Source organism: Triturus cristatus, chromosome 2_2, assembly GCF_964204655.1.
Source record: "Triturus cristatus chromosome 2_2, aTriCri1.1, whole genome shotgun sequence".
Taxonomy (NCBI): Eukaryota; Metazoa; Chordata; class Amphibia; order Caudata; family Salamandridae; genus Triturus; species Triturus cristatus.
Genome location: NC_140582.1, coordinates 220609833 through 220631042, shown reverse-complemented (window position 1 = coordinate 220631042; position 21210 = coordinate 220609833). Strand labels below are relative to the sequence as shown.

At 43.4% G+C, this 21210-nt stretch overlaps 1 protein-coding gene across 3 annotated transcripts in view; it reads right to left on the bottom strand.

The window, feature by feature from the left end:
• The window catches only part of SUSD1 (sushi domain containing 1), a 611958-nt gene that overhangs the window by 28410 nt on the left and 562338 nt on the right, over window positions 1-21210 (bottom strand). For all 3 annotated transcript variants that reach the window (XM_085641265.1, XM_085641267.1, XM_085641266.1), the window contains one exon: window positions 19703-19774. In XM_085641265.1, the coding sequence (XP_085497391.1) occupies window positions 19756-19774 (19 nt within the window). In that variant the 3' untranslated portion in view covers window positions 19703-19755. The remainder of the gene's footprint in view (window positions 1-19702; window positions 19775-21210) is intronic.

Sequence of the window (21210 nt, the reverse complement as noted above, 5' to 3'; positions counted from 1 at the left end):
CGCTATGGCCTCCAAAGCTGTCACAGTGGGACGGAAAATGGAGACTATTATGAATGCAAAAGACTGGTCGTTAGAAACAACCTTGGAGAAATGTTTACTTCAAGCTTATTTCCAATGCGCTGTCCTTAGTGATAAGTTGGCATTGAACATGCATATTCTTCTCCTCCAACCCTGACACAGAATGTAAAATTTTCAAGCCATCAAAAGGAATGTTTCAAAGGACACTGAGGCGAGGATTCTTTCTCCCAGGAAACTTAGGTGAAAGATTTTTCCCACCACGAGTTACTTCATTAAGAATACGTTTATTAAAATTCTGTGATAGCATTTTTGCAATATAAGTCCATGAAAATATCATGTTTTATTATGTAAAATGTTATATAGAGTAATAAAATTGTTTTTTTATAATGTGTTTATTAAAGATGACAACTGAATTGATATATGTGTGCTGAAAGAACTGGGTTATGGATTTGTATCTTTTTTCTAGGATTGGATCAGAGGAATGAACACTGAGTCGAAGGGAGGTTAAGAATTCCTCGCAAGAAAAAATAAGACATTATGATTTGGACAGGGGAATTATGATGCAAGGACTACTGTGTTTGGTGGAATGCGTAGTTTCTGTGCTGCATGATTATTTCCGTGTTCTTTGGAATATGTACTTGGTAACAACTGCTGTTAAATGAAACTAAGGAAAGACAGGCATAACCCTCGTCTGTGTCCTTAATCTAATTAAAACTTCCCTTCTCAATAGGTAGGATATTTTACATTATACACCTTTACCTGTACACAAATGTGACAGAAAGGTAAAATAAAGTCACGTTGCAATTAAGAAAAAAACATCGGCTGTGTGCAGCCAAAATTCAGTGTTGGCAGGACTTAGATCACATACTTAAATCTCATGCTTAGGTTGAACAGATGATTCCATGTCAACAAGACTCTGTTTTCCTAGTTATGGGCTTTTCTTTTACCAGTAATCACGTTCATGTGTATTAGTGCAACCGGCTTACTAGTATCAAATCCCAGGTGTGGGAAAAGTGTCCGGGTGACGAGTCACAAAGGAGCTACTCTGCGATAAAGCGTTGCGAGTCGTGTCACTGAGCTTGAACGAGGATATTTCTGGGGGGACATCTATTGAGATCAGCTTTTATATTGGCCTAGGTATAGTTACCTTCCAAGATAACTGAGGCTGGAATTCTGGAACACTGAATTGGCTTTAAAGGAGCATCGAAATTCTTTCAATGAGTCCAATTCTTGAGTCAAACTCGTGGAGGAGGGCTGGTATGATCTCGCATATTTTGGAAGGATCAGGCGCGCAACACCCATTGGACTGACAGGGCTTCAGCCCCCCCCCCCCCCCCCGTCGTGTGTGGCAGCCCGGGATGAGACACCTTCCCGGGCAGAAAAGCAGCCGCACCCGAGCACTTCACAGGTCTTTAGAAAGACCATTTGCATGTTAATGAGGCCGTGCTGTTGTTTCACCCCTTCTAAGAGCCCCTGCAGCTCCACGCTGCCTATTGCTTAAAGTTCAGCCCCCCCCGAAATTTTTGCTCAGCCCCCCCCCCCCCGAAATTTGGCTCTAGTTGCGCCTCTGGGAAGGATCATCACCGTGTCAAGCACTCTGAACATACTTTAACACCCGTCACCTCTCAGGTATTCATTTCTTAACATGCCCCTACAAAAAATGCTCCTCCTACCTGCTGCGGTGTATGGTGGGGGGGTCAACGAAACATCGGATTACTTCCGGTAGTCGTCCGAAAACTTCCGCCCGAAACAAAACAAAGGAGGTATCTGCGAGGTAGACATAAAGAAAGGACTACAATTTTCTCGGTGTCCAGTTCGGAATTGTCTAATTAGGATATCTAACCAGTAGCCGTCCTTTTAGTATGTGGTTATTTTCTCGTGGTATTTTTACAGCAGGGCATGCTTATTAATTGCTGGTAAAATCTCCGAACACGCACGTGCAAGGTTAGCTCTTTCCGCTCTCCAACGTTTATCGGGATTTCACTGGCGCTAGTAACTACATTGACCGCACTCCATGACAGGGAAGACGGACTATGGGGCATATCAACAAAGAATACTGATAAATATCGCTGGGCGGGTTTAGCTCGGATTAGCATAACGCCGGTTTTCGCCGGATTTATTCTTCTGAGTTTATGTTTAGCCCAATAACCAGAAACCCTTATAGCACAACGAGATACAACAGAAAGCATTTATAACTGGTCAGATGGAACACTCGCGCGGGCCGGGTCAAATATTTACGTATCAATGCCATACTCGAAGCGTAGTTTGTGCGTGGCTCTCAGTACGCTAAAGGGAGAGCATTTACTACAAAAAGTAAACAACGTCATATGGTGCAGCTGCGGAGTTAGTCGGCTGGCCCTGTGTGTACATGCTGCCGGGAATCGCCCTGAACACCACCGCCTTTCTCCGAGGCAGCGAAAAACTGCCTCGGAGAAACGCAGCCTCCTTTTCGGATTCGGGGGCGTGTTTTGCTGTTGTCTCCTCCCTGAGACTTTTCGCAAAAAACACGCCCCCCGGTCCGAAAAGGACGGGGCATGATTTGAGTGACGGGACCTCTTCTCCAATGGCTGGCCAGCATTTACTAGGCCAGCCAATGGAGAACAGGGAAGAAGAGGGGCGGGTTCAAGCCCCTCTTCTCCCAAGTCATTATGTCTCGCGAGCGAGACTGCGCAAGCGCAGCCATCGCTAGCCGAGACCTAAAAAAGCAGGGAAAAGCGTGTGCTGTGAATGAGGCTGATGTGAGCAACGCCACAGAAACGTTAGTTTCGAACCGCCAAAAGTAGAAGTGCCAGAAAACAATCATGCCCCATATGCAGAGTAATTTATTTAACAAAATTACTGCATGTTTGACAAAGATATCAGATTAGTTCATGTTTAAAATAAACGTGTAGTCATATTATAAAAATAGAATAACAAAGATGAATGACGCGCTCAGGCTTTTTAACAAGTTAGCCTTCTAGTTAAGGGTTATGGTAAGGATAAGGGGTTTGATTAAGGAACGGAGGGGAGCATATTATCAAGAAACGGCGTTAAAATTATCGCCGCTTTAGCCCATCTAACCTGAGCTTCAATTGGAATTCCATAGAGCATATTATCAAGCCCATTATCGGCGCTTTAGCGGCAGTTTTCTGTCGCTAAAGCGGCGATAATGTTATCGCCGGTCTTGATAATATGCCCCAGAGTTTGGTTAAGAGCAATTGGTAGGAAAAGGGACGGAGTTAGACTTCACTAAAGGTTATGGTTAGGGATGGGATAAGGAAAGGGTTACGGATAATGGTTTGGGCTAAGGGCTATAATGAAGGGTAACGATTACGGTATTATGTTTACCACATGCATTGTGGTTAGATTAAGGTTCATTGTTAGCGTATGTGGTGGGAGTTAGCGTAAGGATTAGAGTACGGGAAGGGATTCGGTTTATTGTAAGGGATGCAGTAAGTTCAGTTGCATTGCACACCCAACCCTCCAGCACCTACAGCATGGGTATGTGACCACAGAATGAAGATTTAGGAATCCAGAATCAGAATGAGCAGCACGTGGATCAATTCACTGGAAGAACTGGGCGTAAATGCTAACAGAACAAATCAAGTTACACCACATTCCAGGGAAACCAAACCAACCACCAGAGTAATTCTTCTTTTGTTCCACCAACACCCATCAACAGAGAGTATGATTAGAGATTCTGACCTAATATCTGGATTGGTAATTTGGAAAAAACTTTTTTTATCCATCCCGGCTTCTAATCCTACCCGAAAACATACTTCGATACTCACATCTTTTACATTCATGCACCTGTCATAATCAATGTTACTTTTGCATTGACCACATTTCACTGAACTCCTGACAACTAGTGGGTTTACATTTGGACATCTACTAACACCAACAACCTGCAACTAACCAGGGACTACTCAAGTAACCACCATCCTCCTTGAATAACTGAAATGCAGTAACACCTATTGATGAATGTGAGTAACATCAAAAGCCCAAAGGATTTCTCTTACCATTTTACTCACATCCATCACGGGTGACCCAGCAGTTTGAATACTTGCCTCAAACTCATCTCAACTGTTTCCATCAGTCCATCGAACTTGTGGATATATAAGGGAACTCAAAAATGTTTAATCCTACTGTCATCCAACTGTCATTCAGAGAATTATTTTAAAGTGATTAGAGAAACTTTTCTACTTATCTATTACAATACAGCCGGACAAAACCTCCTGTGCAAAAACTTATTGTAAAAATTCTTTGGAACTGGTTTTAGTAGATGAACCAGCAGACGGATATGGAACCCACTTCATAATGTAATACACCAAATTACTGACATACTTCTGTGCCCCCGAGGAACTTTGGGATTACAGAAGGGGCCGTAGATGCTTGTGCTGTAATAAAGAAGGAACATATATAATTGGTGTGATTCTACGGGGGAGTTCCCTTATTAGCAAGCCTGAGAGAAACACTTTGCCTCTGCTCTGGCTCCCTAATATGGAAGCGGGCGCCGAATCAAAGAGACCTTTAGGAGGCACAATGACTAAGTGCCCTGCAAGGTAGGGAGGGGGGTCCAATAGCCTACCCAGACACCCCCTGCAGGGTGTGTCATCACTCACTGCACCCATTTGTAGAGGGGTCCTGAACAATCAATCAATCAATTAATCAATCAATCAGGGTTTTGTAGAGCACAGTAATAACCTGTTAGGGTCTCAAGGCACTGAGGGACAGGTGTGGTCAGCTTTTTTGGGGTCTGTCGAAGAGCCAGGTCTTGAGGTCTTTCCTGAAGTGGTGAAGTGTCGGGCTTCGTCGGAGGTGAAGGGGGAGGTTGCGCCAGGTCTTGGCTGCTAGGTCAGAGAAGGACCTTCCACCCGCTCTAGTCCTGTAGAAGCGTGGGACGGTGGCCACGGAGAGGTTGGCCAAGTGGAGGATTCTCCTGGGCGCATGGAAGGAGAGACGGTTGGGTGTCGCCTGCACTGTGAACGGTGGACCATCTGCTTCAAAAAGTGGGAAGTGGGCCAGGGGAATACTACCAACTTTTAAACAACCTTTTTTCAAAAATATGTATTTTTTCCAAAATGCACACAAGCTGCATTTATTATTATTTTTTTTTTTAAATGTGATATCAGGCATGGTGCTCCACAATTCCTGTGATGGCATCCAATCATACAGAGTCATAATTTGATATCTATCTCATAAAAATGTATTTGCAACCCACTCTGAGTGGTGATTTGGGGAACAGACCTAATTGTGTATAAGTAGGTTTACAAAATCAGAATTAATTTGCTAAAAGTCTGTGTGCAATTTGCAACCACTCTTTGCAAATTAATTCTTAGTACATCTAGCCATTAAACTCTGATACCTCAAGTCCAGCCAGGAGGTAAAAGAGTAGGAGAAAGAAAAAGAAAGAAAGAAGAGAAATACAAACCTATCCAGCATGTCCTTGTGACACCTCAAAAGTGGGCCTATTCAGAGAATTTTGGACTTAATGCAGAAATACGAAGTTTGCAGAATCTTTCCAATTTGTCAATAGTTAAAATCGTGCCCAGTTCCTGCAGCCTGGTGTCCATGACAGGAGAGACGGGACTGCAGGTGGCGCAATCAGGGAGTTGTTTAGGCAGAGCTGTGCTGTCGTTCAGGTTGAAAAACACAATGGCGACCGCTCAGTCACGTCACCTCAGTTCTCCAATCCCAGAAGTTCAACCAGGAGACATCAAGTTATGGGACCCGTACATCTACGATACCAAAAGGGATGATGGACGGAGAGTTTGAGCAAAACAAACACTCACCCCCAGTCAACTGATCTGGGTTTAATCCATCATCATTCTTTAGCTCACTCCACCACCCCAGTTTAGACATGGCCATATGCAAATCAGTCTGACCCTGTGCCTCATGGGAACATTCCAGCCAGAACTGCCAAGCCATGTCTTCCCTGGACCGGAAAGAAGCATCCTGGGACCGGTTTCGGGTTCATAACCCTTATCAGCCAGGCTATCTTGAATCCAGTGGTAAAGTGAACAAGGGACCCACGTCTGGGCATACCCTGCCAACTTAGGGCGAACAAAGCGATACCAAAGGGGATGATGGACGGAGCGTTTGAGCAAATCAAACACTCACCCCCAGTCAACTGATCTGGGTTTAATCCATCATCATTCTTTAGCTCACTCCACCACCGCAGTTCAGACATCGCCATATCCAAATCAGTCTCACCCTGTGCCTCATGGGAACAGTCCAGCCCGAACTGCTAAGCCATGTCTTCCCTGGAACGGGCCAAGCCATGTCTTCCCTGGACCGGCCAAGCCATGTCTTCCCTGGACCGGCCAAGCCATGTCTTCCCTGGACCAGTCAAGCCATGTCTTCCCTTAAACACTCCGTCCATCATCCCCTTTGGCCATGTCTGAACTGGGGTGGTGGAGTGAGCTAAAGAATGATGATGGATTAAACCCAGATCAGTTGACTGGGAGCGAGTGTTTGATTTGCTCAAACGCTCCATCCATCATCCCCTTTGGTATCGTACAACTACGGCACTGCTCCAAGAACCAAAGTGGCTTCCTCACCATGCCTTGAAGCGTAGGGCAGCTTTATTTGACTTTTTTATTTGATTATTTTTTTAAAAATTATATTTTCTTCCTTTTCGCTATTGGCAAAGCTGGCAAACTTTTTACAAAAATGCACAAAGTTGCAAGCCGCATGAACACATACACTTTCCAGATAGGTCCTAATTTAAGTTTTGCCCAATGCGTCATATGGGGGCAGAGTCTGCAGTAGATATTTCCTTATTGCCACTAACTTTCGCTTTAAATTCAAGGTCTTCTGGCTAAGATCAGGAAATAAAGAAATCATATGACCTCAAGAACAGATCTCTTTGAAAAAGGCAGCTCTCAGGAGCATGCGCCTTTATTTAATTATCTGTAAAAATGATAGTTCTTACACTCGATGTTTCACCTCCTATATAACACTATTACTTTATGTACAACCCACACCTGGCATTCTCAAGACTCCATCTTGGCTAACATCTGCTTGATACTTTAGGGACACTTTGTTTGTGTTCACAGAAATCACTCCAGGGCCAGGGGGCGTAGCTTCAGAGGGGGTGTGACACCCCCCAAATAAATGCATTCTTGGCTTAGTGGTTGGATCTGGGGGCCCAGAGTTGGCTCTGCAATGCCTGTCAGTTTTTCTCTTCATGTATCGAGAATAAATGACAGAATAGTGACCTTTGATGTAAAACAGGAGACAGAGATATAGATCTGGTGGCTAAATTTGAAAATGCAAAACCAGGTAACCTGTAATCAATATCCCTTCTCTTGTTCAAATTGTGTGATGCTAGGCAAACATCTTATTTCACTGAGCCTCCTTTTTTCTTTATTATCACGAGAGCACTCTTAAATACTTGACTTCAGGATGTGCGCTGTACAAACACCTCTTATGTTTGATTTAATAGACTGTAATGTTGATCCATCTACAAGAAGAATCTAGGCCACTTTTAGGGTTTACATGACTATTGACTTGCCTACTACACTAATGGCATTGTCTTTGGGAGAGAGCAATTAATATTACTAAGTTTGTGTTTAAAAACAATCACTTTTAATAAATGTCAGTCTATGCAGGGATATAATCTAAAGCGCTACGGTGAAACACTTCCACATGCTAAAAAAATACACATTTTAGAATTTTGAGGAGCTATATTATATTTTTACATTATTTTTGTTGCACGATATACATGTCAAATGGTTTTATGACTTGGCTCGTGCAAGTACTATTAAAGCCAAGGCAGACACTTGGCTCAGTTTGCCCTCTTAATTTGCTGGAATCCACATCTCTAGTTGCAACTTGTGCCATCAGTCACTTGATAAAATGATTTTTAAAAGTCGAGGACTGGAAACATGGAGCCCTACATGCACCAATTAGGCAACTCTACCATCAAGGCTTCTTGAAGCAGAAATGAAGAAGTGTGTGCAGTGAAAATACATTTAAAATAAGTGATACCTGTGCAGGGACTCCAGGCCATTGTGCTGTACACGCCTGTAGTAATGAGTTCCCAGGGAGAACGACCACGCCTAAGTGGGACGGGAAGGGGCATACTTCGGGTCCTGTTTGGGGTGCGGCATCCCCCAAATGCATTCTTGGCTTGGTAGTTGGGTCTGGGGGTCCTGAGTCAGGTTTTCTATGTCTTTGTCGATTTCTCTCTTTGTTCTCATTTCGGTAAGAGCTTTTAACGTGTTCATTTTTTTGGAGTGGAAACTTAAAGGTATACAATGACTGGCTTGCAAAACAAAATAGTAAATCTGTAGTCATAGAAGCACTCCTTGAATGGGTGCAAATGTACTACTTTTTGGAATTCACAAACAATGGCAGTTGTAGGTTTGGAAAGCTGTACCAGTCTCTGATTTCCAGACACAGTACTGGCAATCAAACACCCAAAAGGTGAGAAGATGAATGCTTGCAATAGTTTAACCAGTGGCAATCACTTGGGATAGCATTCCAACCCATCGTTTTTCGCCAATTTGTGCGAGACTTAGGCCCACCTCATGCAAACCAGAACTGACCCTATTCCTCAAGGAAATAGTCCGTCCCAAATCTTGGTCATCTCCCTCCTCCACTCCGCAGTCCACTGTTGTTTTAGTTGGGAAATTTGCGGGTTCAATCCCCCCATCCACCGAATCTCACTGACTACGCTATGCCCCTATCCAGGACATTAAGTCCCCCGACCTAGCATTGCTTCACTAAGGGCTGGTGCTTTATTATTGCCACTGTAAACAACTAACTTACTGTACCATCATAAGAGGCCAGAAGAGGGTGCCAGATTGCAAGGTGTTGCAGAAAAAATAGCCTTCGTGCTAGAGGAGCTAGAGTGCCCAAATTACAAAGTCCCATTTTTCCTGGGTCTCCAAAATTGCTTGCATTCAAGCTGCTGCCCTCCTGTCACTGTCCCCAGCAAGACATCCATTTAGCCTTGTTGGCCAGCTCAGTCCTGTTCATCTTGGCAATAATGTCAATATGTAATGCAATGAGAGGTTTGAATATTGCTGTCTGGCTGTCTGCCCTTCTGCCCTTAATTAAGTCCTGTTCCTCATGAGATTCATACAGGGCCGACACTAGGATTACGGTGCTGGGTCTGGGTCAGGTAATTAAGAAAGGTGTCAGAAGAGGTGCCAGCTGTTTCCTTTTTGTAAATCATTGTAATCTTCATTACCACAGACTCTGCAGTCCCATAGAAATCAGTTGTGTAGTCCCAGGATCTACACCAATTCTGTGTTTCCGGGTAGTCCTTAAATTCAGCATCATAAAATGCTCCTAATGTGACCACCCTGCAGTAGGCAAACGAGCTGGTTTCTCTAGGGGGGGGGGGGGATGCTAACAGAAGCCGGCTCATTAGAGTACAATAGACAAAGAAGAGGAAGCTCCCGGCGGAGCATCCTCTACCTACTGCAAGGTGGTCACATCAGGGGCATTTTATGCACTAATAAGTAAGCAAAGTGTCCTTCTCAATTTGACCTTTTCCAGTGAGACAATTTACACTGGACTGAATGTTTTGCTTTTCTTTATACCCCCAAGAACTATCACATTGAAGATAGCCCAGCACAGAGCCTTCTGTCCACAAAAATCTATGTGTTTTAGAGAGCTTTATATAGTGGCTCCTATTTTCCAAAGGTGAGCAAATACTGGTTTGAACTACTTTCAGCCAGTCCTTTTTCTTTCTTATACCAGTCTTTTTATCCTACAGGAACTAATGAAAGAAATGACTTTTAATTACACTTGATGTGAGTTTGCCCAGAAGGATTCATTTCTGAACCCTCAGATGCTTCACATTGATTAGCTCCTCTGCATCCTAGCCAGTACATATTCCCACCATGCAATATTTTATTAATCTTGAATACACCGGGTTCCATCAGACCCCTAATTCCGAGCATTTTGTCTCCCCCAGACCTCAGGCAATCCGAGTCCTGATGAGACCCTTTCATCCTCCCAAGGGTCAAAACGCCATCAACACACTTGCAGAGATAAACAACGTTTCCAAAACTGTGATACAATGATTCACTCTTTGTAATCTAGATTATATTGAATATAAAACTGCTGTCTCTTCACTGAATCAACCAATACACCTTTAATGTTTATTTTTCACTTCACCTTTTCTGGTTCATTATTTTGGGGTTTTGGTTTGATTACACACCTGGTGTCGGCTTATTCTATTTTCTTTCCTGAGTGTCCTGAAAGAAACTCACAATATTATTTGTTGAAATAATTCTGGTCTAATAAAGCTTGGTTCGGCTGAACCGTAGTTGTTTGAAGATGTACTGGCTTTACTATTATTATTTTTACAAAGAATTATTGAAGAATACTGGTTTTTCGGTTTACATTGATTAATTCTACACAAAAAATATTGGTGACACTCAAAATCTGCCTACAATTGAGTTCCATGTGAAAGCCTGTGTCACGGATTACTCTGAATTAATGCTGAGATTGTCATTGATATTTACAACCAATTTGCTTTGTTCTGCACAAAGGAAGTTGTAGTAGGAATTATATTCTATAATGCAAAGACTAGTGATTAGGGAATGTTTACCCACCAAAATTCAAATCCCTACTGCAAAATCAATGTCTAGTAACACTATTTTCAACATTTAACACACTGTCCAATAGTGATACTCTATAGTAAACATGCAGATAACGACTGGATGATAGATCAAACTGTCATTGCCTCTAATGCAAAATGTCACACAAAAGGAATTTAGGTTTAGAAAATTATAAAAAGGTTTATGCAGCTTTCAAGTTTTTTTTCTGATTATTTCGGTACCATATATCTGCCTCTGTTTTTGTTTGTTTTATAATGATCTTCTCTAAAGGTCTAAAATATTTTCAAGTATCTTTGTATACAGCGGGCTAATATGTATTCAGTAATGTTAGTGTCATATAGTTTCATTAATTTATTATTATTGAATTGTTTTGTAGTGTAATTTTTTTTATTGATGTACTATTCAATATACTGAATCTACTTTTAATTAAAACAAGGAAAACGAATAATGCCTGGCAGGAAAGGGTTAATAACCTTTATCCAAAATAGATAGCATAGCCAAGAAATTAATCAGATACTATAAGAACTTATATGTTACTGATACCCACTGAATGTTTCTATCATCACTAAGTTTTTCTCTGTGCTTTCCCCTTACCAGGGAAAGGAAGACAATACATGCATGAAGCTTGTCCAAAGTACTAACGTCACCTTGAAGGTATAGAACCCTGGTTTAGATTCCCGTTTGATGCGTTTTAGTAAATATTGCTGTTACTTTACACACTCTTACAACAAAGCTCTATAGCCTTCTGGTGATGAAAGATTGGTAAGTTAACTAGCCCAAGCCATTGCAATAGAACTCCAAAAACAAAGGGAGGTTCATCCTCGTCCTCACCTCTGGTTTAAAGTTAGTGTCTGGAATTTTTCATAAAGATGGGAAGCGGACTAATAAAGTTCATCCAAAGAGTCATAGGGGTTTATTCACAGAGGCATTTTGAAGTAAGGAAAGTAGTATTCCTGTAGGGCTCTCTTAGGTACACTTAAATGTCTTTGCAAATTGGCCCAAAACTTCTTAAAAGGGAATAAAATGGGTCTATTCAGGGCCTATTCATAGAGCATTCCTACAAGCAGAATGGATGTGCCCTCTTTGTTAATTTACTCAGAGAGAGTTGGACATTTTGGGACTGATTCACAAAGGCATTTAAGAGTATGTAACCGCTTACTCCTGTAGTACTACTTCCCATATTCATGAATGCTTTTGAGAATCACCGCTAAAGTTTTCTTAGATGCAATTCAGCTGCAGCGGTTTCCACAATTTTTTTAGGTCAATCCTAGACTGCTTGCGCTGTTGCTAAACGACCTGTTGTATATGCTTTGTGGAGTTCCAACTCCGTCCATTGCTGACCTTTGCTTTTCATTTGTCTCTGTCAGTGAACTTTAAAAATCCTTGCCTCTTTGTCCCTCCTCTTTCTCTACCGTTCCTCCCACGCAGCAGGGATTAAGTACTGTCTCATTACGCTAAGGTTCTTTATCTGTTTGGTTTTGGGCTTCCTTTTGAGGTGGATAGGGCATGCTGTTTGCCTTTTTTCACACAAAATCACGGCATGCCATAACTGCAGCCACAAAGATCAGGGCGGTACCAAAGGGGTTGAGGTGGTGCCTTTCGCTCGTTGCTTATATGTATTTAGCCTTTTAGTAATTTTGGATGTTGACAGTCAGTTGGATTTCTTTTGGTAGGATATTAGTTTGGTTTTGGGCTTCCTTTTAAAAGGGATTGAGCTTGTTTGTAGCCTTTTTTCACAGTGACAAAAGGTTAATTTTTGCACCATCGGGCGGTACTAAGCAGCAGGGATCGCCTTCCATAAAGCCGGCATGTTGACTAAGTATTGAAGCACTGGACATTACTTGAGCACCAGTTACTTTAAACAAGCCCCTCACAAATGTTTTGATTCCTTTCCTTATGTCACAGTGTGAAAAATGGCAATTTACCGTGCCTTATCTGCTGAGCAATACAGCCAGTGATAGCATTTACCCTGTAATGGAGCCTCCCATTGCGTTTCAAATCCGTCCACTTACTTTAAACAAGGTAATGTTATTTTTAGGAATGGGCGATAGAGTGATTTGCCCAGATCTACAGGATGTTGAGCCCACGCCAGGACTAAACCTTCATGGCTGCTGCCGTGCTTTATGTTTTTCCCCCACCTACCCCACATTGCACTGATTGTTTAGTTTTGGATTTCCTTTCTGTGGAGGCATGAGGCATAATCCTTCCACCTTCTTTGTCATACGTCCTCCTGCTGTCTCTCATGCTTCTTTATTCACTTTGCTAAAGTCACTTTATTAATGTATAATGAATTGCGATATTTGTTTTTTTTGTGCTGCTTGTACAAACTTTGTATGAATGTGTTGCATTGCATCGAGGGGGCCTGGCTACGAGTGCAGCCCTCTGTATTATTGGGAGAGGGGTCATATTTGTAGTGCTAGTTGCCCCTGCCATGGTTCCTGTTGGCACTAGCATTGGCTGCACATGGAGAAGAGCGGGTTCAATGGGTCACAGCAGTGGGTGGTTTCACCGTGCAGCAGCTGGTTTCACCATGCAGCAGGGTGGCAGAGGTTTTGGAGCACTGTACATTACTTGAGCACCAGTTACTTGAGCACCCCTTACTTTAAATAAGGCAATGTTATTTTTAGGCACGGGTGATGGAGTGCTTTGCCCAAATTCACAGGATGTTGAGCCCACGCCGGCACGCAAACCTTTATGGCTGCTGCCGCGCTTTATTTTTTTTCCCCACCTGCCCCGCGATGTGCTGTTTGTTTACTTTTAGATTTACTTTCCGTGGAAGCATGAGGCAAAATCCTTCCACCTTCTTTGTCATACATCCTGCTGCTGTCTGTCATGCTCATTTATTCACTTTTCTAAAGTCACTTTAAGAATGTATAATTAAATCCGATATTTGCATTTTTTCATGCTGCTTGTTCATACTTTGTATAAATGTGTCATTTTGCATCCAGGGGGCCTGGCTACGAGTGCAGCCCTCCGTGATTGGAGACGAGGTCAGATTCGCAGTGCTGGTTGTCCTCTGCCGGGGTTCCTGCAGGCATAGTGTTTTTTTGTTAATTAATGGCACTGAATGTGGACGGCTGAGGTTGCAGATAGCATCAGCGCTGCCCTGATAGCTAATCTGACAGCTGCATCTTTGACTGACACTGAGGGTGTTTCAAGTGCCCTTCAGCTGATCCTGCGAAGTGCTTCTTTCCTGTCTGCCTCCTGCCTCTTTCATACACCACACCCACCCCGCACAAATGAAAAAGAGTTTCTGCTCTCTGCACTGCACTTTCAGGGGAATATGTTCAAGCCCCTATGACTACAGGAACGTCACTTTTTCCAATGTTCCTGTGGCGATAGGGGCTTCGCCTTATTTACAAGGCAGCATTAAGCTACTTAACGTGGCTTAACGCTGCCTTGTAAATAAGACCCCCTTTCACGCTATGCTTAGCGCGAAAGGGGCGGGCAGTGGGTGTTGCAGTGGCCGTTCCACCGCAACACCCACTGATTTTGATGCTGCCCCCTATTTACAAGGGTGGCGTAAATAGGAGGAAATCAAAATTAAGACCAAGGCAAACCTGGTCTTAACTTGGCGAAACGAGGAGAAATGCTTTATTTCTCCTCGTTATAGCATTTTCCATGTGTGCTACCTTGTGACTTTGTCCGGATGTCTGACCATTTCCTCTATCTTCTTGTCGGTCCCTTTTCCTACTGTCTTCTCCATTTTCCTCTGTTCTCCTGTCTGTCCCTTTCCTTTCTCCTCCCGCCTGTCCTTTTCCCCTATTCCTTCTATCCCTTTTGTCTGTCCTCATGTCTGCCCTTTTTTTCTGACCTACTGCCCGTTTCTTCTATGCTGCACTCCTACCCATCCCTTTCACTTTATCCTACTATTTACTACATGTTTAATGCACATGGAGGGTTCTGACCTGGAGTAGCTGGTGTACAGGCTTCACTACCAAGGTATATACTAAACACTCCATACTCCCTAGGCACAATGTACATATCACATTCCAGCTACTACAAATGTGCAAAAGATCTGTTATTTTATATGTGTGCATGTGTTCTAATAGGACTGTGTATGCATGTCTGGTGGCATGTGTAGTGCTTAGACCCTGTTCCTGTGAGCATATGCAGTAAACAGTATGGTGGCCACCTAGCAGACTAGTGCTTCTTACACGTAACAGCAGTGTCTAAGCACATGGCACATGCTGACAGCGGACTGGAAGCTTAGATAACCATGCATCAACAGCAGAGGACAGCTCCAGTGAGTACTGCGATGCGGCAAACCCGGAGTGAGTGAGTACCACCATTGGCCACTTTTAGATAGATAAAAAGTCAGCTTAGTGCCGGTACTAGTTCTGAGAAGGATGTTGGTGGGCTCCGCAAATGTTTAAATTTCGCATCCTTTCACTTTTATACAGCTCATCTCAGATACTCTTCTGGTGAAACTTGATAACACAATCCACACACATCCACTCCACACCATGTCATATAATACCAATCAGCAAAATGTCACTGAATGTCACACACTTCCACGCCACACAATTCAACTCTACACATTTCCATTCCACACCACATGATTTAACAAACCACATTATTCAACTCAACACTTAAGTACACAACACAAATTGTTGTTTTTACAACACAACACATACATCCAGTCCACATCACAGATTTCTACTATCATGCCACAAAAGTGATCAACACACCACATTATTAAACTCCATTACATACCACTCTACAGCACAAAATACCATTCCACATAATTACATTCCATGACGCACAGTCCCACTCCACATTATTCCAGTACACTCAATACCACATAATTCATATCCACATAATTCCACTGCACACCATGCCACATAATTTCACTACACAAATCCACTCCACACCACACACGATTCCACAACTAACAATTCCAATCCAACCCACATAATTCCACTCCACACCACATACATCCACTCCAAACCAAAACACATGGGTAAAAGCCATTGGCATTTACAACCCCAATAGCTCTAACTCTCATAACTGCGAGACCTATTGCATTGTAAATGCTTGTTCATATTTTGGCCGAATCTCTGCCACCCAACTCATCCCGGCTTCTTCAGTACTTGTTGCAAAAAACTCATTTGGCAGGATTTATGTTTCAGGTGTAGATTTGGCGAGGCCATCTATTTTTTTCAATGGACCACCTACTGATTTATTTCCAAGTCATAGTTAAAATAATAATAACTGAGAACCTAGAAATTTCCCATCTAAAGCTGAATCACTGTGGTTTAGATCTGCAGAGAATGGAGAGACAGGCATACTTTGGAGAACGACGGGAAACTCCTATGCTGCTCTTGGAAAAACCTGCCAAGACCTAGGTTTGAATTCACAACTAATGGGTAGGAGGGGAGCGGTTACGTCCCACATCTTTTTTTCTGCCTTGTGTCTTTCACGGTCCTTTGTCGTACTCTATAGGAATAGGGGTGTGTTGACAAAGATTTGTCCCAAAAAGCATTTTTGGATAATAGTGTAAAATTCACTATGCTTTCAGTGGCCCAATGGAAGCATGAAGTGCTATTCAAACTTCAAAGTAACATAACCTAACCTAACATATAAAATAACTTACACAAAAAAAATAACATAACAGATAAAATAACATTTAAAAAAATGTGTCAAACCAACATAAAATATAAAATAAATTAATAAAACATGAATATATATATAAAAGAAAATGGAGGTGCTGTTACTCTAAAAACACATTTTAAATGTTACATCAGAAAAACAACGTATTCGTGCTTGTATTATTAAAGCTGCTAATCTCTATGACCAGCTGCCTTTTTATTTAAGCAAGACTTCTTTAGACTAGTTAAACTCCCAGGATTTCCATGAAGTAGGTGAATTTTAAAACTTACTGAGAGAATGATAATGTCCATGATTTAAATAGTTTTTGAAATCAGGGTTAGGGCAGAGAGTACTCTGGTTGTATTTATAACTCAAACTCTCCCTAACCCTTCTAGCTGGCAATAAACGGGATTCCATTTAACTATGTGTAGTGATGGCACTTCACACTTCCATCCCCATAGTCTCCTGCCTAGCCTGTAGAACGTTGACATCATGATGATGTATTAGAATGCTGCAGTGCTCTTGGTTGTCAGTTGAGAGTTAGGGCTGAGCTGGTACCATCCTGCTCCTGGTGGGGTTATTATATGTTTATTATTTCCTTTACTTTAACTTAATTTATGTACTCTTTTCCTGTACCATTTACTTAAAATAAATATACTTGATCAACTACCTCGATTCCAAGTTCATCCTTCACTAAACTATGACATTTAAACCACTCTAAAAAAAAGATCAAGCACACAGACACGCATGGATTGCCCCAAAGAAAACATAAACTAAGTATTCTGTCAAACAGCAGCTGAAACAAAACCCTGCACCAGACTGATTGTTTGGATGGGTGAGCTATTTTCGGGCCATCTGGATAAAACAACATTTATTCTGTTCATTGCTAATCTACCTCTCGGATTCCCTGAATTAGGACATGCATATTTGTCCCTTTCGAAGGTTTGCGGCACAAGGTTCCTCCTTCGTTGAGATTAGGAGGTAAGGTCCAGGATGTTTTGGAAGCCATACTTTGCTTGTGCTGACAAGTGTTACAGATGAATGCTGTCAACAACACAGTTGCAAAATGTCCCAGAAGGAAAAAGATGTCCCCAAAGCATAAAACCCATCTTGGTACTTGTGGTAAATGAAGATGCAGGGTAGCCAGTAGAACAGGTGATAACAGGATGCTTTAGTCTTTAAGATAGGCATCTCAGGTTACAGGTAAAAGATGGTAGGAAGGAATCAGGAAGCCCCTTGATGCTCAGGCCACACCCTCCAACTGACATTCACTCAAACTAGGCACACATCAGCATTCTATTACCTCACGCTCACTCTGGCTGAGCAGCAGGGGACATAAAACTAAAGGGGGAATGCATGGCATAGACATGGAGATACCACAGTACTTATGGCTGCTATGTCAGTATGTAGGGAGGGACTTTATATTTACAGGGCAGTGAATTCTGGGACTTGAGGCCTTTGTTAGTTTCAATTGATCCAGCTGGAAGACCACAAACAATAACAATGATTTGTAACAGGAAAGCCAAGACTCATGGGCCGTCATTACGACTGGGCCAGTGGGAGATGAGTTAATAATGGTTCCGATAGCAACCAATATCCAATGGCTCATACTTTCTCCCGGTCAATGAATAACTGCTATCACGAGGTTTCCTCATTCAAATATTGAATAACATGCAGACGCTGGTGTTTTCCGTGCCAAAATCTGCATGTACTGATATTTACTGGGAATTTGCCTGAGCAAAATGTGCACTCCATTTTAAAAATTGAGGTCGGTTGCAGCATCTCAAAGTGCCTTGAAATGGCAAAAGAATTAGGCCTGGGCTAAAATTTCGTTCCGTTCGCAGAAATTGCGATAATTTGACATTTTCGCGTTCCGCGGAAAGCGCGAAAATGTCAAAATTTCCGCATTCCGCAGCTTGGAGATAATTTGTTTCTTGCTCGCGCTGTAAAATAATACATTCTCGCGCGCGCGCGATCGCCTTACCTGAATCCCTGCGTTCGCCAACAAGTTTTCTTGATCCGGTCGCGTTCTCCATGAGATGTTGTATTGTTTTTAGCCATTTGCGCTGTCTCGCGACAGTTCGCGCCCGCAGTGACGTCATGCATCGCGCGATCACGTCTTTCTTCTCGTGATCATGCACCGCGAGACAACTGAAAACAAGATGGCAGCGCCCGCGAGCAACCACATGGGTAAGTTGGCGAGCCGCAACCATGCAGAAAATCTCGCGAACATGCGGGAAAAAAACTTCTGCATCTTTGCGATATTTCCGCGTGTTTGCGATAATTTTTAACATTTTCGCGATAATTTGCGAAAGTGGATTTCGCAAATTCCGCCCACCCCTAAAAAGAATGGCATGCTAGTGCCATAGAAATAATCATACAACAGTGCCAGGGCAGCAGAGGGGAGCACTTGGACTGGAGCAACCGGACTGGATCGCAGATCTGAAGCGAGAGGACGGCAATAGAAAGCAGTGGCAGCTCCTCCGCCGTGGTGGAGGAGCATCGCCCCACTGCTTTTAAGCAGTGCAAAGAACGATACATAAAATGATAATAACTTTAAATTATTATAATATTATGCTTCGCGCTGCTTTGTGGGCGGGCGGGCGGGTGGGCGGGTAGGTGGGGGGTTCAGGGCTGCTCTACTCTCAGAGCAGGGCAGGGGAGTAGTGGTTTGCCCAAACCAGTCACTCACACTTTCCCTGTTCTCCTTGCAGGCTGCATTACAGATGCCAACCCCTTCACCTGGCTGAGCGCCATGTCACGTCGCTCAAACCAATCACAACGCTGCATTGCAGCGCTGAGATTGCACAGTGGGGCCTGGCTGTGCTTCCTGTTCCTCGAGTCAAGACGAGGAGAGCAGGAGCAGAGACGTGGGACCCGGCGGTAGGGTACTTTTTTTGTTTTATATTGCACACCCCAACCCCCCGATATGACTCCCTCCACGTGCGACCCCCCCCCCCTCCCGTACCGCGCCAGCCGTGCGCCATGCCGGCTGCCGCTGGTAAAAAAACTAATGCAACTGGAAAAACAAAAGAGTAGCACTGGAGTAGAAAAAAGACCCCAACAGCAAGAGTAAACTGGAAGACTTGTGATGCACTGCAGCACATTTCCCCACTTCTTATGTAGTAGCAATAAATGGTCTTCCTAACAGGCTGGGGCTGAACCTATATAAGCCACAGATGAATGGGCAGGTCATGGAAGATTGTAGATTGGCTGCCAAGTTGTGCATGCAAGATCTTGTGGCCATGAAGGATGTGGCTATGTTGGAGAAACTCCCAGAAATCTGCCAGTGAGCCAGGAGACACAAAGTCATTGTACTACTACCCTGGCCTGCAACCCAGCATGATATGTCCAGTGCGGTCTCACAGGTGAGGTTGTGGGACCTCAGGGGATACTGCACCTGTTAACACTCTTACCTACAAGACTTGCTGCCAATTTGGTTCATCTGCCTGCAATGAAGATCACCGCATCTGCCCGTGGCCTGGTGAGTTGTGACACTGCTCCCAACTTTTTTTATATCGAACTAAACTCACCGTTAAATGGGCAGGGAATCCAGATGCTTCTCCACCTGTCCATTCACCTCATGTCACCTTCTTTTACAGCACCTGCAATCAAGATGGTGAAATATGTCTGAGAATTAAGAAAGAAAACAACACTGGACTCAAGGGTATAGGATATTTCTGGAAATGCAAAACTATCTTGAAGCATATTTTGCTATCTATTTAGAAGGAATCACAAGTATTGAAAGTAGCAGCCTACAGACCCACGTTGTTCTGCAAACCGTCTACTGCATTCAGTGCTCCCTACATGGCTAGTAAACCTCATCTCCAAATCTCTCTAACTCAAGAGTGGAGAACTCTCTGCACATATCCTCACCACCTTCCCGTGCCAAACAATCCAGCAGAGAGAGCTACAGTAAACATTTTAGATAGAATAAATGCCATCCTTAACATATCCCTGGGTAACATTTTAAGGATCAACAACTCGCCCTATAAAAAGGCGGTTTGGAACCAGACAGAATCACACAGTTTTTACACATCTTGGCAGTACACACTTGAGCTTCACTGTTTCCTTTGGGAGCATTCATGGTAGACTGCACAGACCTATTATGCAATAGCCATCCAACAGTTTTCCTAAACTATCTGAAAATAAAATATGTACCCCATCGGACCAGGCCCCAGCTCCCAGTTACCCGGGCTGGTCCTCCCATCAGTCTAATGCCCTTTCAGACACGGTCTCACTGCCTTGAGGCCCGCCTCATTCTTGCGCTCCTCCTTCTCTCTTTCTCTCTGCTCCGCATTCTCGCCCTTCTCTTCCTCCTTTTCTTTCTATCCCTCTGCCCATTTTACACTTTCTACTCTCTCTTTGGGGCTCTTTGTTCTCTTTTCCTCTCCGTGCTTCTTCGTGCCTCTTCGAGATCCTGGGTCTCATGAAGATCATCCAGGGCACAACCCACAATGCAGGACACACTGTAGACCCCATTTTTACAGCCAGCAACAAGGTCAAATTCACCCAGCTCACTCCACTTACCTAGACAGACCACTCCATCATCCACTTCTTCATCGATGTACCCCAAACCCCCTCTGCCAAGACTACCTACAACCTCAGACATAGCTGGAACAGGTTCAAGGACATAGACTGGACCAACACCCTCACTGCCTATCAACCACACCTCATGGGCAACTGCATGCTGACATCAAAGATCCTAAAAACTCCGAACACCACTACAAACAGCTGGAGAGAAAATGGAGTACCAGTCGCGTCACCACCGCAAGAAACATTTGCTCAGGAAATGCCACACCCAACTCAATGAGGCAAGATAAACAGCCCTAGCTCTTAGACTGGAAAACAGCTCTAACAACTGCAAAGAGGTCCCTTTGCCAGACCTCTGCGACAACCTCTCCAATTTCTTCCACAACAAAATGATCAACATCTACAGCAACTTTGACCCCCAAACCAAGCCACAAAAACTCATCAACCAGCTGTCCACCACCACCAAATCAGAATACCAGATCACAAACTGGAAACCCCTCACTCCAGA